This window comes from Cebidichthys violaceus, unplaced genomic scaffold, assembly GCF_023349555.1.
Source record: "Cebidichthys violaceus isolate CVI_PGR_0920_01 unplaced genomic scaffold, fCebVio1.0.p SCAF_20, whole genome shotgun sequence".
In the NCBI taxonomy this organism is placed as follows: Eukaryota; Metazoa; Chordata; class Actinopteri; order Perciformes; family Stichaeidae; genus Cebidichthys; species Cebidichthys violaceus.
In genome coordinates, this window is record NW_027176373.1 from 10,408,076 (window position 1) to 10,423,116 (window position 15,041).

Genomic DNA, 15,041 nt, shown 5'->3' on the forward strand with positions numbered 1-15,041 from the left:
GTTGTTATTCACCTCTGAACTTAAATGCTGCCAAAATACCATCTGTTTAAACCAAGTAGCCTGGGATTAAAACATGTGCCCCTCTGTCCACAGGCTTATCCTTAAAAACTCAGACCAGCGATGGCTTACCACAGTCTAGACTCACTTGAATACATGTTGCAACTCCTCAACAATGTGGACCTTTAGGATCAACAGGCAAGCAGTCAATAAAAGACAACATTTTCAATTTTCATATCACTTTGCCTTTTATATAAAAAAACAACAACATTGACGTTGTCTACATCACAGACAAGAATCATCAATATTCTGTTTTAAACAATTTTTCCATGAACAGAATGAACCCCATGCCCATCCCTCCCCTGGAGCAAACTCCTCTATACACAGTATACTTTACATACCTATAGTTCCTGTTCAGTCGTTTTTGCATTTTATCAAAGTAGTATCAATAGCTTTAAAATACATACAATGCTCTTTCCATTGTAATTATAATCGCTATCCTGATTGTACATACAGTATCATTTCCCACAGTTAGAGTCTGATTTTCGACATGTCACAATTTTTTCTGAAGAGACAACACAAGTCTGCATTTCATTTAACACTTGGCAGAGTTGTGATGTTTTGTACATGAGAAGCGTTTCCATACGACCGCCGTGTGTCATGAGAATGGATACACTTTTGTTTCACTTTAGTGTTGAATACACAATACATGAAATGATATTAACCCAAATCTACAGCTTTTATTCATGCGTTCCTCCTATTTGACGTCAGTAATGTCCTGAACCCTTCTCAGACTCTCCAAGGGGCTTTACTGCCAACTGTTACGTCTGCCCGAAACTGAGATTATGAGGTACAGTCAGAGAATCTCAGTAATCCCCAATAAGAAGAGTTACACTGAAGGAATAACAAAGAGATTATAAAAGGTCACTTCAACAAAAGAGTTATAAAAGAGGAACTAGTCCATGTAGTTGTATGGATTTGTTGTACAAGAGTTTGGCAATAAAGTTCTCAGTGTTGAACACAAACTGTTGGCAGTAGTGGGCTGTGCTCAAACAACACACGAGTTTACTTCATAGGATTAAAAACAGTGACTGATAAGTGCCTGACAAATTTGTAAAAAACAAACAAATTAAACTTCGTATTAGTGTCACACGTCTCAAGTGAGAAAGCTCAGAGATCACCAGACACATACAACTTTGGCACCAGAAACACATCCTTTGCAGAGGAAATGCTGTACAGGTGTTGAATTGAAGACTAAATAAATGTGTGGAAGACTTGTTTTTTCCAGGACCTGGTTTGAATTTATATCTATGCGTTAAGAGAACACAAACATAACTGATTAATGACCAGAAACCAGTAATCACAGCCAGGCACTTGAGTGTCCAATCAGATGTGAGTTGAGGGCCGGTTCAGAGAAAATATCTCAACCTTTTTACCTTCAGGATTAAAAACACTCAAATTTGTATTTTATGTGTATCAGCTTGCAGAGTGCAGTTCAGCGTTTAATATCTGCCACAGAGTCAACATTATTTGGTTAGTGAAATAAAAACTCTAAATCTAAATGTGGGAAAAGCTACCAGTCTCAAAAATACATCAAGAAAGCCTTCTTCATTTGTACCCTGTATACACACACAGCCAGAGCCCTGCATGAAAGAGTTGGCCAATGCAATGTGTTTAGCATTGCAGCACCATGTCCATTAGACTATTTAGTTGCATACCAACACGTCCTGATTCAATGTACAGTATCGCTAATATCACACCATTGCCAAACTCTCCACCAGCGGCTTTGGATACAGTAACCAGCCATAAACTATAAGTCACACTACCTTAAGAAAACACTTAACTTATCTTGTGGCCCAGTGGCTGTCCAAGTGAAAAAGGGATTTTTTTTTTTTTTTAAATCAGCTCTATGGCTGATTCTATTTGTCTACTCTTTGAAAAGTATCTTTATAGTAGACTTTTGAATTGTTGTCAGACTTTTTTGGCAACTTGTTTGACAGCAGCAGACTGTTATCAATGGAATAAATGAGGAAGTAGTAAACGTGAGCAGGAATGGCACAGTCTCATAGTTTCAACCAAGTCCAGTGTTTGAGTGTAGAGACAAAAGGAGAGAGAAGTAGCACGATTCACACCTTCTGGGAACTGAATCCACGTCCAGATAATCCACATCCAAATAAGAGCAGTACACAAGCGTGTTAATAGTGTTTTAGCCCCGATCAGCAGTCAGACACCAGTACTGGCTGCTCTGAGGAGTACAAAAACATACTGCAAGTGAATTGGAGAACAAATTTCATTTTCTCTGTTATATTGAGTAAGAAGTGGACAACTTATTATATATACAAGACACTGGCAACTGCATTCATTTCTTCTTGGGAGTAAAAACAGGGAAAGTCATTAAAAATATGATTTGACATCAAAATCTATACAATGCAGAATCCTCATGTACAAGATGCATTTGTTACATTTTCTCTCCGCAACCTATCGGCTGCACAGTGTCCACTGTTCAGATGTCCCAACTGCAACAGGCCGTCAGCTTTTACACTGAACAAGTGGCTGGTTGGTAGTGGACAGTTCAAAATGAAAATGTAAAGTAGGGCCTGAAGTGGATGTGTCCCAGGGTGCGAAAAAGAGATGGTTTCTTTTTGGCCAAACCTTAGCGTGACGAAGCCAAACAAAAGAGCGATGGAGTGCTTACATTGTGGCTGAATTGTTAGGCACGGCAAAAAAAACAAAAAACTTTTTTTTTCTTCATGTTTCTGATAAACACAGTAAGGCAATTTGATTATGGCTGACTGACATTAATATAAGTGTCTGGTCTGTCTTCTGTTAAGTTCAAGATACTCACAATTTAGACTCAGGAGAGAAACACTTTTTTTTCCCATTTTCACAACCCATTTTAAGATTACCTGTGTAAAACAGCTACAATCAAAAATGAGGCACTTTATAAAAGAGTATATAGTTATCTAGGCTATATAGTATTAATAATTATATGTATACTGTATATTTTACATACCATTGTAATGTGTCACTTTATATTAGAATTGTGTTAACTGTTATGAAAATGAGGAAAACAGACTACAGTGAGTACTATGGTTTCTGTCATTCTACTTGTACACTGCAGTATAGTATAATATACAGTTATAATAAAGCTCAGTTGCCCAAAAAGTAGTTACACTTTCACTTTTTTTGTGCTACAAAATGGTTAAAATACCATAATTTTAGATCTTATTTAGTCTGTGTCAACTCAAAGTGCTACATTATCTTATACTGTCATTTATACAGTCGTTTGAAGTTTGAAAATTGTAAGTCGCTTTGGATAAAAGCGTCTGCTAAATGACTGTAATGTAATGTAATGTAATGAAAATGGTTTATTATCTAGTCAAATGTATCCTATAATAAGTATATGTACGACTTCATATATGGGACATTTTGAGCACATTTTCCTTCTTGGTGTAATAAATAAAGTAATAAATAAAGAGTGGAGTAATAAAGAGTATTCACCATTTTGTTATGGTTGCCAAAAATACATATACTGGGATATGTGGGGAGTGAGATTGTAATTTTTCATAAAATTAGACTCGGCCCCCTACCTACCCGAATCATTTTCATACAGCCCCTAAGCTGTTTAAAAATGTTTTCTTTTCAAAATTCAGCTTCCTTCCCAAACAAGTTTGTTATCACGTCCTCTCAGCACATCTCAGTGAGGACATTTACATACATACAATCTAATTATTGTCCTTACTGCGCGTTTGAAGCCAATTTGATTAAGTTGTTTACATGCATAGCAGAAGAACATTATGTTAATTCGTCCATTTTTATGCAATGTTGCATAGTGTGATTATTGAATAAATACATTGTTGGTTATCTATGCACCTGCTTTGATTCAATTCAATTTTTGTTTTTCTGTTAAATGCAGTTACAGAAGGTTTGAAGTGTTAATGTGCATGTAAATATGGTCACTTGTATTTTGAGATAAAAACAATAATTGTATAATTAACACTGGAGAAATTCTATAAAAAGGACAGAATGCCCACTGAGCTGACAGATGATCGATTAACCTACCCTTCAATCCTTCAAAACTCCCTGCCGTATAAATTAATTCGCCAAATATCCCAAATACCATTGAAATACATTGACTAATAATACCTGCAGCATTTGAGGATGAGCCACAGGACGTGACAGGACGTGATTAGTTTGTGCATAATTAAAGCTGGGGCTATATAAACATGTATCCTGTGTGAGTGCACATCGAAAGCTTTAGGGATAAAACTTCTGTGTGTTCTGTGTAGGAAAACACTGAATTACATTATGACAATTTTGAAAGGATAAAAAGAAAGCCATTGTTCTCATCCCTCAACCGCAACCTCAAGCTCAGCTCCGAGTACAACAGTGGGATGTCGACTGCGGTGCGAAAATGAAATTGTAATCCTATGATATCCTATTTAATACACATTTACACTTGTGTGTATTTCATAAGGATTGCATAAGATGTGTGGGATTTTCTCCCAACCAATTTCTTCTCGTGTGAAAAACTGAAATGAATGAAAAACAGAATTATCATATCGAAATTTCCTTTGTATATCATAATTTCACTGTCAATTCCATAAACCTAATTATACCTCAGAAATTAGGCACTATAGCACAAGAAAAGTGGTCAAGAAGTATAAAGGCTTTTTTGGGCAACTGTATGTAATAAATCAAATATGTTAACAGTGAGTGTATAAAACCTCTGTCAATCTGTGTTTCCTTCCTTTTTCCGTCAAAATGACACCTGATGATCATTTAACTTAATACACATGGACAAAGGATGATATATAAAAACATGAACCTCAAGTTTGGCACTGAATAAATAAACAGTCCAGAGTGCAGCTGAGATTGATTTACAATAGTTTAAAAGATTGGCTCATGCACCAATCACAGTGTGTTTTAAATTAAGATGTACAGATGGACATTTTTATTGCCAGAACGGCCACCTGAGAAGTCACCCACAATCACATATCAAATTGTCATCCCTTATCTGTATTGAACTAAAAGGTGATCAAATGTCATTTTTGTTCGAATCAAGGCAAAAACAAAACCTTTTCCCTTACCCTATGAGAGTGTGCGTGTGTGTGTGTGTGTGTGTGTGTGTGTGTGTGTGTGTGTTTGGCACACATTTGGTTGACAGAAAACAGCCGACAGGATGGGGATGAGTTTTCCAGGGTTTTCAGCGTTCAGACTCCGGTGTACAGTTGTGTTGTGGCAACAGATCAGCAGCCGACCGTCCCCTCACAGACTTGTGAGGATCAACAATCTGAAAGAAAAGAATTAAAAGCAGGAAAGAATCAAAATCACCCATTTTCAAAACAAAGGTTTTTCTACTTGTTACAGTAATTATGTTATTATAATTATAGTCTGCGTACTAATCCACAGTTAATGCAATTTAAATGTCCCCACACTAAATGTTGTAGAAGGTGAAGCAGTTTAGAATATATATTCTCCAAATCATATTACGTTTGAGCTCCTGCTATCTGCTTGGGTAAATATCACATGACACGTGATATCTTACTGAAAGGATTTTACCGATTGGAGTTTCATGCACACTGTTGCAGATGGCAATATTATGTGCATTGTGTCTTTGCGTCAGACCTAGCAGTTCCAGGGATTTTGAACTGTTGATTCGTTTGAATGAGCCACCTAAACAAAGACTGCTCTAGTTCTGATCATATCAGCAAAATAAAGTCAGTAGCAAGCAAATATCTGGGTTATGATTATCTGCAAAGATTTGTTTTACTCTTGAGGTCTAAAAATGAGAAGAAATGCCTGAGAAAACAACTTTATTAAAGGATAATCATAGTTAGCTCGGACACAAGTGTTTATAAATCAACCTGTCTAACAGCTTAATCCTGTTAAGAGTCAAATGATTGTCTGCTACCTCAACACTCTGCGCTCATATTGCTTTGTTAAAAAGGCAGACTGTAGGGTGGAAATGTTCTGCACTGCGTTTCACCGCATTTGTATTCTTTTGTTTTTTTATGCAAATAGCCATTATTAGAATTTTGTACTGTTTAAAAGAGTGAAAAGATGCAGGCGGTCTGGTTCATTTTCCTGCATGAAGCTCATGAATGTGAGAACATGGTTAGTCTGCGATCTTGTTCACTAATAAGAACTCATATTGCTGGACGTGGATCAGATAAAGGTTATTAACCATTTACAAACACCAGACAAACTGGAAGATTTAAGTTGCATCATTGTCTTTGCATCTTGCCAAGACAATAAACTGCATCAGCAGAGGCGAGAAGTCTTCTACCACGTTCACATGAACACTTTGCTCGTAAAGCAGAAGTGACAATACATCAATTAAAACATGGGCCACAATTAAATATCTTAATCTAATTCTGGGGTTTTAATAAACACTTTGTTTGAGCATCTAATTACAATTTAATTAAAACAGGTGGAGTAAGGTGGTATTAGCAACTGTAGTGTTGAATTGGACATTTGAGAAGCCTGTTTGTTGGAGGTTTTACATGCTGCAGTACAGTGACCATCCTCCCTGTATGCAGGCTTCATATATTGAGCTCCATTATTAGAATATGGCTGCAGTTATAGAAAGCAATCAATCTCTAATCGCAGTGTGGAAAATTACATGAAAGAGCAATTTACAGAATATTAACAGAGCCTTCTTTTGCTTGCTGTGCATGTTTAATGCACATATACTGTATATCCCCAATTTAAATAATTAGGCAATTATGAATATGCATGTACACGTAGAGATTGAATAGTTCTAGATAATTCAATCATGCAAATGTTGTAGCTGCTCCGAATAAATGAGCTGCACAAGTTGTATGTTCCATTTAGTCCCCTGATTAATACTTATGTTTTCCTGAATGTACATTTTAAACATACTTGTATTTCTTGGTATGTAAAAGCAATGGATCAGCATTCATCCATCAAAAATGTACTTTACATTAACCATTAAATAATTGTCATCTGTGCAATGAGAGGAAAACCTCAGAGCTGCCATATGAAATCCTGCAGCCAATAACACCCCCACACATGAACATAAACACCTGGCCCGAGTTCTCTCCTCTCTACCTCCATTTACGTGAAATGGCTCATTACCAGCAGACAAATCAATTGGCTTTGCTTTTTGAACACCCACTTGTGATAATAAGAGACTCTACAGACAACCCACAGCCTGGAAACACAGTGCTGCCCTCCAGCTTAAAGCAAAGGTACACATAAGGAGAGGATGAAAGGGGAAGGAGTGACTAAGACCCAGACATTAGTTTTGTCTGTGGATTATGCACATAAAAAGCTTACATCTAGCTAGGCAACCAGGAATTATGTAGTCTTTCCTTTCACCTGTTTTGAATAATTTCTTTCACATTTCCTTGTTTTTGTTTATTTATTATTGTCAGCTAGGGATGCAATTACTAATTATTGTAATTATTGATTAAACAGCTGATTATTTTACGTATTCAGCTATCAATGGTTTGATCGATAAAATTACGAAAATTGTGATAAAGCCCAAATCTAGAAAATCAAACAGTTTATTTTGTCAGACCAACAGTCTATAACCCAGAGATATGCTGTTTATGATCATAGAGGACTAGGAAAAGTAGCAAATATTTGCAAATCAAAATTTAGGTTAATTATTTTTTTATTGATTAATCAGATATTTTCTGTTGATTGACTAATCGATTAGTCAACTAATAATTTCAGCTGTTATGACATTGCATCTTGAATAAAAATGCAAAAAATTAGGGGAACTCCCATTATTTTCTTGATCGACTAATCCGGGGAAAGATATCAAAATCAAAAATACTGAAAAATGCCTTTTATAATTTACCAGAGTATAAGGTGGAATCTTCAAATTCATCAGTCCAATTACGGGAAGATAATAATATTACTATATGACAATTGAAAAGCAGCATATCATCACATTTAAGCAGCCTAAACGTTTTTTTTTGTTTGAAAAATGACTGAATCAATCAATCGGTCTTAAAATTGTTGGAGATTTATATCGACTAATAGCTGCAGCTCTACTGAACATGTGCTATTTCCAGACAAAGTGAAGATGCAAACAATGTTGTTTTTTTTGAAAGGTTATAAAAAGTCAAATAATCAAGAGGTAATTGAGTGTGTCCCACTGAGTGAAGAGGAGGAATATAAGACACTTGAATCGCATTTGGTTGTGGGCAAGTGGCACGTTATGACCTTTACATTTTCAATCTGAGAAATCACTTCAGAAGCAATTTATTTATTATTTTTGAAATATTTTCCATATTATTTAAATATTTGATACATTTTGTTTAGCATCATAGACTTTGTCTTGGCCCCTCCCTTTCTTGCTGAAACAAGTTTCTTTCAGTTACCAATTACCTGATTGTCTACAAACAGAACAAATGAAGGCGCCAATGCAGACACTGCAATCTTATACAAGCTGTCATACACTGTAATATCATCTAAGAATGTATAGAGCCTCAGCTGTAGAATATCTGAGCATTTTATGAACACAAAATATCACGTTATATAAAAATGTCTGTTTAGTTTAATAGATATTTTAAGATGAGATGGGTTTGCAGTCCTAGTTATACTTACCTTGACCATCCTTCCTACTGTTCTGGTGTGCTCGCAGTTCTTCTGACTTATAGAAATCAATACTGGCATACGTGTTGAGGCCGGAGCCAGCACTGCTGCCCATGGCGCTCCCTCCGATGTTGTAGGTGGCAGAGGCGCGCTCCACTCCGGCTTGAGGGTTCTCCTTAATGGCCAGGTCAAGGTCAATATAGTTAAGGCCTTGTTCAGCAGATGAGGTGGAGGCTTGTGGTGGAGGTGTTGCAGATAAACCAGCCAACTGCCTGTTCTCCCACAGTGAGCAATCCAAACCATGCCGATGGCTCGCCGCCTGGCTGCCCTCCGGGAAGATGGAGGTAGAAGAGGGCGGGTGGCGTGGGTGGGAGGGAGGTGAGCTAAATGTCTCTGAACGGTGGCTCTGCCGTCCCTGCGAGTCACCTCGGGCCAATCTGCCGCTCCGCTCGGGAGACTGGTAGGACTTGACTGGGGAGAAACTCAAGCCTGTCTCCCGCTCCATGGATGAGGGTTGACCAGGGTGGTTGGCAGGTCTTGCTAAAATGCTGGGATCTGAACCTTTGTTGTTCATGAATGGAGTAGGGGCATCTGTTGGCATTGCTGCCATCTTTACTTTTGCCCTGTACCCGGCATTGCCCTCCGCTGCCGGAGAAGAGGACGTGCTGTGTTCACACCGGGCCTTAGGGGCAACAACTGGTGGGCCCTGTTGGGTGCTGAATGTGGATCTAACAGGAGTCAGGGGCGTCGAGGACTTCCCTAAATCCATGCTGACATATTCGGCAGAGGTGGACAACGGAGCAGAGAAGCTGCGAGGAAGGATAGCGGGATTATCGTGGCAGAGGAGGGGTTGATTCAAAGGCCGGAGGGTTCCATGGATCACAGGTTGTCCACGTTCAGAACCTGAACGTCGTCCTCTGCTATACTTATTGTCCTCCTTGAACACAATACTGACATACTCACCGACAATTTGTGACACAGATGGCAGCAGATTCTCCTTCACCCTGGGAAGGGTATTTGCTTTAATAATGTCTGAAGACATGCTGAGGGGACGACCCCTCCTCTGTTGCTTTGGGCTCTTACTACTTGATCCACGTTTTTGATGATGGCGCCCATCTTTTGTGCATGTTCCCGCATACTTGTACTCTGCTCCAGTCCTTACTAAACTCAACGCTCTCCCTGCCGATACGGACTTGTCTTCCAGGCTCTCACTGCTGGCTGAGCTGGAAGAGAAGGAAGAGGAAGACATGGAGAGTTGACAGCCTCCTGCAGAGCCCGCTGCAATTTTGTTTCTCTTGCTGTATCCCACTCCCCCTCCCCTTCCAGCACTGTCATGCCCACTGCTGTCCTTATTTCCCTCCCCTTTGTTTAAGTCCTCCTCGAAGCGAGAATAGAGAGTATGTTGATAAGCTCTTGGCAGGGAGAAGTAGGAATTGAACATTTTTGGTTGCAGTTGGTGCTGTTCGGGGTGGGAAGGCGGTGTGTTGCAGGCAGAGCGGCTGCAGACAGGTGAGATGTTCATGTAGTCACTGGCAGCCCGGCTCTCCATGCTGGCTCTGCTGTCCCACATGCCCAGTCCGTGCAGGTCCGTGGAGCTGCTGCTGTTGGGAGACATGACCATGTAGCCCTCTGTGCTGGGCTGGCGGATGTGCTGAGGGGGGGACACACTGTTGTTGGGGGTCATGGACATATACTCATCATCTGCCCCAGGTTTAGCTCTGGCGTCAGACATACCTATGGAGAGAGAGAGTGAAACAGGAGGAGAAGTGACTCCCGGCAACATTGACATATAGCCGCTATCTACGGCTGCTCCACCTTCCACTTCTCGCCTGCTTTTGTCAGTCCTCTTGCCTCTTTTTTTCCCTCCTGCGTCAAGCTGCCCAACCCCAGCTGCCAAACCCCCTGAGCCAGCCCTCTCTCGATTAGCACTCTGCGACATGATGGCATATTCTTCATCATCTTCATCATCTTCATCTTTTCTACGTGGGATCAGTCGTTCATGGGCTGCCAAAGGCAGAGAAGCCCTTTTACTTAGTAGTCTGCGTTCCGCCTCAGACTCCCTACTGGACGAGCTGCGCAAAATCCGTCGGCCCTTTGAGCGATGATGGGAACCGAGGAGGCCCTCTCGCTGTCCCATCACTATATAGCTGGAGGAGCCTTCCCCATGTACGTGATGTCCGGACAGACTGGGTACGAGCAAAGAGTGTTCCCCGGGACTGGAGCCATATTCATCTGAGGAGCCATAGTCGCTCGGCGAACCTGAAACAGAAACTCTCTGAGAGACTCGAGGGTAGGAGCAGATCGTCATGCCTCCCACTGCTGCCCCCACTAGGCCACACTCTGAGCCATGGCCAGAGCTGGAGGACAGACTCGGTGCAGGAGAGGGAGCAGGATTAGGCGTGTACCGCGCAAGGCTGAGGGTAATCTTAGCAGGAGTTGGGGCCCTGGTGGGCTTGGGCCTCAGTGTCGGCGTAGTTGAGCAGGAACCGTTAAGACTTGGGCTGGAGCTGGCCCATGTCCCTTTGGCACTTGCTCCGCCCTCCTCCGACCTGGCCCCGATGCTGGCGGTCCGTGCTCTCGGGAATCCATGGCGTGACGTAGGCGAAGTGCTCGTGCTGCTGCCTCCCGTTCCAGGGGTCTCTGTGCGGGCTCGCCTGGAGAAGCCCACCTGGCTCGGTGGCAGATTTGGATGATGCCGACGGCTCGGTACACTGATGGGGTTTGAAGCGGTACCACCCCCACACGACGTCCCCACAGACTGAGATTTACTGCGCTGACGGAACTCCTCACTTAGGGCCTTCATGGCCTCCAGCAGGGTCTCGTGCATGTTCTGAGCCACCACAGAGTCATCCACCTGCATCCAGAACTCTCCGGGGCCGGTAATCGCAGAGCGGCCCACCTCAATGAAGAAAAAATTCTCTGAATGGCCACACCTGCGAACATTCATCAGCTGCAACACCACGGATGCCACATCAGAGTTGAGTTTGACAAAGTTGACTGTCTTGTCAGTGAGGCACAGCCGGTAGATGCCCACTAAATTCCTGGCATGCCCAAGACCTTTAGGCCAAACCTTGACCTGCCATACTTCCTTGACGGTTGGAACAGGAGACGGAGAGCTACACTCTCCACTACTGCCATAGTCTTCAGGAGTTTTACCTGGCAATACAATGAAGAATAAATAAATAAACAATGAAATAGTTTCATGACTAAACATATCAAAAATACATACATTAATAAACACCCTACATCTACATAAAACACATAACCTGTTTGAATATTGTTCAAAGCCAAAATGACAAACCAGTGAAGGTGACACTAATAAGTAATATCTACCATTGCTAAACTGCTACATGCATGAATCTCTACTGTGTCCCAGCTTCTGCCAAGCAACAGTGCTGCAGCTAATTCATCACCATCACTTTTAAGCTACAGCTCTATAATCAATTAAGTCTTAGGAGGTATAGAATACATCTACCGAAAGCAGCATTCTCAATTGTGAAATAATGCATCATATTTCAGTTCAATGCCAATCACATTTCAAATTACAGCATTATAATTTGGTCTTTTTTTCTTTCTCTTGCCACACAGTCACTGTTATATTCACTGAACATTTAACAGCTGTAGTGGTTTTCTCCCATGCTCAAGAAAAATGTTAAATCTATTAGAGATGATCCCCACTGGAATCACCGTAACATCATATATTAATGTGTTTCAATCTCCATTTGTGCGTCCCGTGCACATTATGGAGAGGTATATAAATTAGGGACAGTGTTTTATGGTGGCTGTCTCTGAGACATAATCTCAACAAAATGGGGGTCTGTACTCAGTGTCTCTATTCAAGGTTCCACAACGTGTGAGAAAAAATGAAAGCTGGGCAAGCCCATCAGTCTAAGCTAACTGAAATGCAAAAAAAGATAACGGGGAGGGAGGGTGGTGTTCAGCTCCAGCATATAAGGATAACAACGTAAACACGAGGATAACCAACAGAAACACATTTCCCAGTGAGAGCGCACTGACGATGCCATCTCCTCCCTTCCAGCAGCACCGTGTAACACAAATGTAGGTTAGGCGAACGGCAGTCAGAGCTGTGCAGAAAAACAACAACACAGGCTCCAGCGGAGTGCACCACGATAGGCTACAACTATATGATGCATCCCTTGGATGGTTGCTATATGCCCACTGCGCCATGCAAAAACACACCGTCGAATGTAACGGGCTGCATTTCAGACAGAAAAAAGGGCGAGCATCTAAATATTGTTATATATAGGTGCTATTTAAAACACCAAATTGCGTTTTGCTTAAAAAAAATTAACCGCAGCTTCATTTTGCTGACAGAAAATGATCCGCAGCTTCTAGGTGTATTAAAACCAACGCTCATTGAGATTTGTACAGCACAAACACGGCACATGCCGCCCATAGCGTGTTGGTCTACCCCGTTCAGTCGGATCCACCTGCCTCTTGGTTAAAAACACACCGTCCAAATTGCTTAGCTTAAGTCTGATTTATTCAAATCAAATTGCTAAACTAGAGCTGCAGCAAAAAAAAAATATAAAATAAAAAATAAAAAAAATAAAAAATATATATATATATATATATATATACACAAACAATTCCGAGCCAGTGATATGCAATTAACAACCAGGAATGGTCGAGCCAAATGTATATGGAGAACAAACAGCCTATGAGCCAGGATGGGCCCGATGCAGAAACAGACAGCAGAGAGCACATCACACTTTTTTCATATCTTACAGTTGCCCTGGAGGTCCAGCATTGCTTGGTACCACTCATTTTGGACCTCCTCGCTGTCCGCAGCGATGGCAAAGCTCTCGCTGCGGGTATAAAGCACTATCATGTGCTTGTTCTTGGAATCTGCCCGCTTGTTGATGTTGAAGCAAGTCTCCAAGCTCAGGACTTTTTTGGGCACGGGTGATTTACTGCGGAATTTCTTCTCGTTCTCGTAATACTCAAGTCGAGCAGGACCATGCTCCGAGGCCGCCCTCAGCACGAAGAACCGCCGGTGCATTGATTTATGCTTGCGTAGATAGCCGCTTTTCTGCACGTCTTCATAGTTCTGCGGTTCGGCTGCTTGGTTCTCCATGGCCAAGACACGGTGATAAATATATATTAGCAGCTAATAATCTCAGGGGGAAAAAACCCGAAGTCCATGTGTACGCCTCATTAATCCATTGCAACTATACGTCCCTCGTCCTCCCCGCGTCCACATTTAAGTGTCCAGCATGTGTGCGAAGGCTCAGGATGGGAGAATCAGCCAAACCATGTTTTGGATCTGGTATCATACTGTGAATCCAGCAGCCGCAGGAGGCTCCGCGCACCGAGCGTGCACAGCGTCCACCGCTGCTCGTCCTGCAGCCCAACCCAGTCCTGCACGATCGAGTCCAACCACGGTGCAGTTCGTCTCCTCCACCTGTCTGAAGTTGCCCACATTCAGTCTATACCCACCACCATCAAGCTAAGGGGGGCATAAAGCAAAACTTCCGATGAAGATTTTCAAAATAAAACCACTGTCGAACTGATTAAGGCTTTTCTACCCATCTGCTTATCCATTCTCATTCTATCTATTTTCATCACTTATCCTCTGGTCAGGGACAGGAGTTAAAATGGCAAGTAGGACAAGCACACCACAGGCGCAGGCATAACCCCCCCTCCCCAGCAGCTCCCCTCAGTGTTGTAGTATTTTTGTGAGTACTTGTCCAGTGTCTCCCTGAGTGGTCAGCATCTGTGCAGTGTAACACCTTTGTTGTCCCATTTTTTACTAGCCAATGTGCAAAAAGAAGAAGATAACATAGTGATATGATAATAAAAGCATGCTACAATCAACAATATATATATATTTGTACAACTATGTCTGGTACAAATCATAAACAGTACTGCAGCATTAGGATATTTGACTTCTCTTATGTCAACCTCTTGCATGAACTGGTATTTCAGAGTAAAACCTGATAATGCCCTCTTATTAAACCACATTACAAGGTAATGATTCAGTAAATCACATGCTGAGTATGCGGATTCTTTTTTTTGTGACCACAACCCAGTGTGCTTTAATTGTGAAAGCCAACCTGCTGTGTTTCCGGTCTCTATCTGGCTCTCTCTGGTTGACTTGACTCAGCTTCTGCTAGACTGGCACCTCCAAGCCGTTGCCAGTCAAATGCCATGGGGGGGCTTCAGCATTGCTGGGGTGCACAGAGGAACACGGTGTCCAGCCGGGGCAGACTTCGTTTATGATCACGTTGACGATCGGATAGTTCATGTCGTTTAATTCAGCATTTATTGGGGAGATTTTAGCCCACTGACTGTGCAAAGGCAGGAGCAAACCAGGTGAAGAACACACTGTTCGAGAGGTCAGGGCTTATGCAGCAATGGGCCTCATAGGTACTGTTGAATGTCATGCAGACTTTATGCACTTACAGGGGAAAAATGTAAGGGCGTATTATTATCTAGACACTATTAGTTAT

General features: G+C 41.6%; 1 protein-coding gene across 1 annotated transcript; it reads right to left on the bottom strand.

Annotated features, from left to right (window-relative positions):
• Positions 1 to 247: 247 nt before the first annotated feature.
• Positions 248 to 14,011, bottom strand: si:ch211-284e13.4 (insulin receptor substrate 1-B). The gene is made up of 3 exons (XM_068716255.1): positions 13,318 to 14,011; positions 8,581 to 11,724; positions 248 to 5,290 (listed from the first exon to the last, which is right to left on the bottom strand). Exons 1-3 carry the CDS (start codon positions 13,664 to 13,666, stop codon positions 5,283 to 5,285), a joined length of 3,501 nt encoding a protein of 1,166 aa, XP_068572356.1. The 5' UTR covers positions 13,667 to 14,011; the 3' UTR covers positions 248 to 5,282.
• Between the last annotated feature and the right edge of the window lie 1,030 nt (positions 14,012 to 15,041).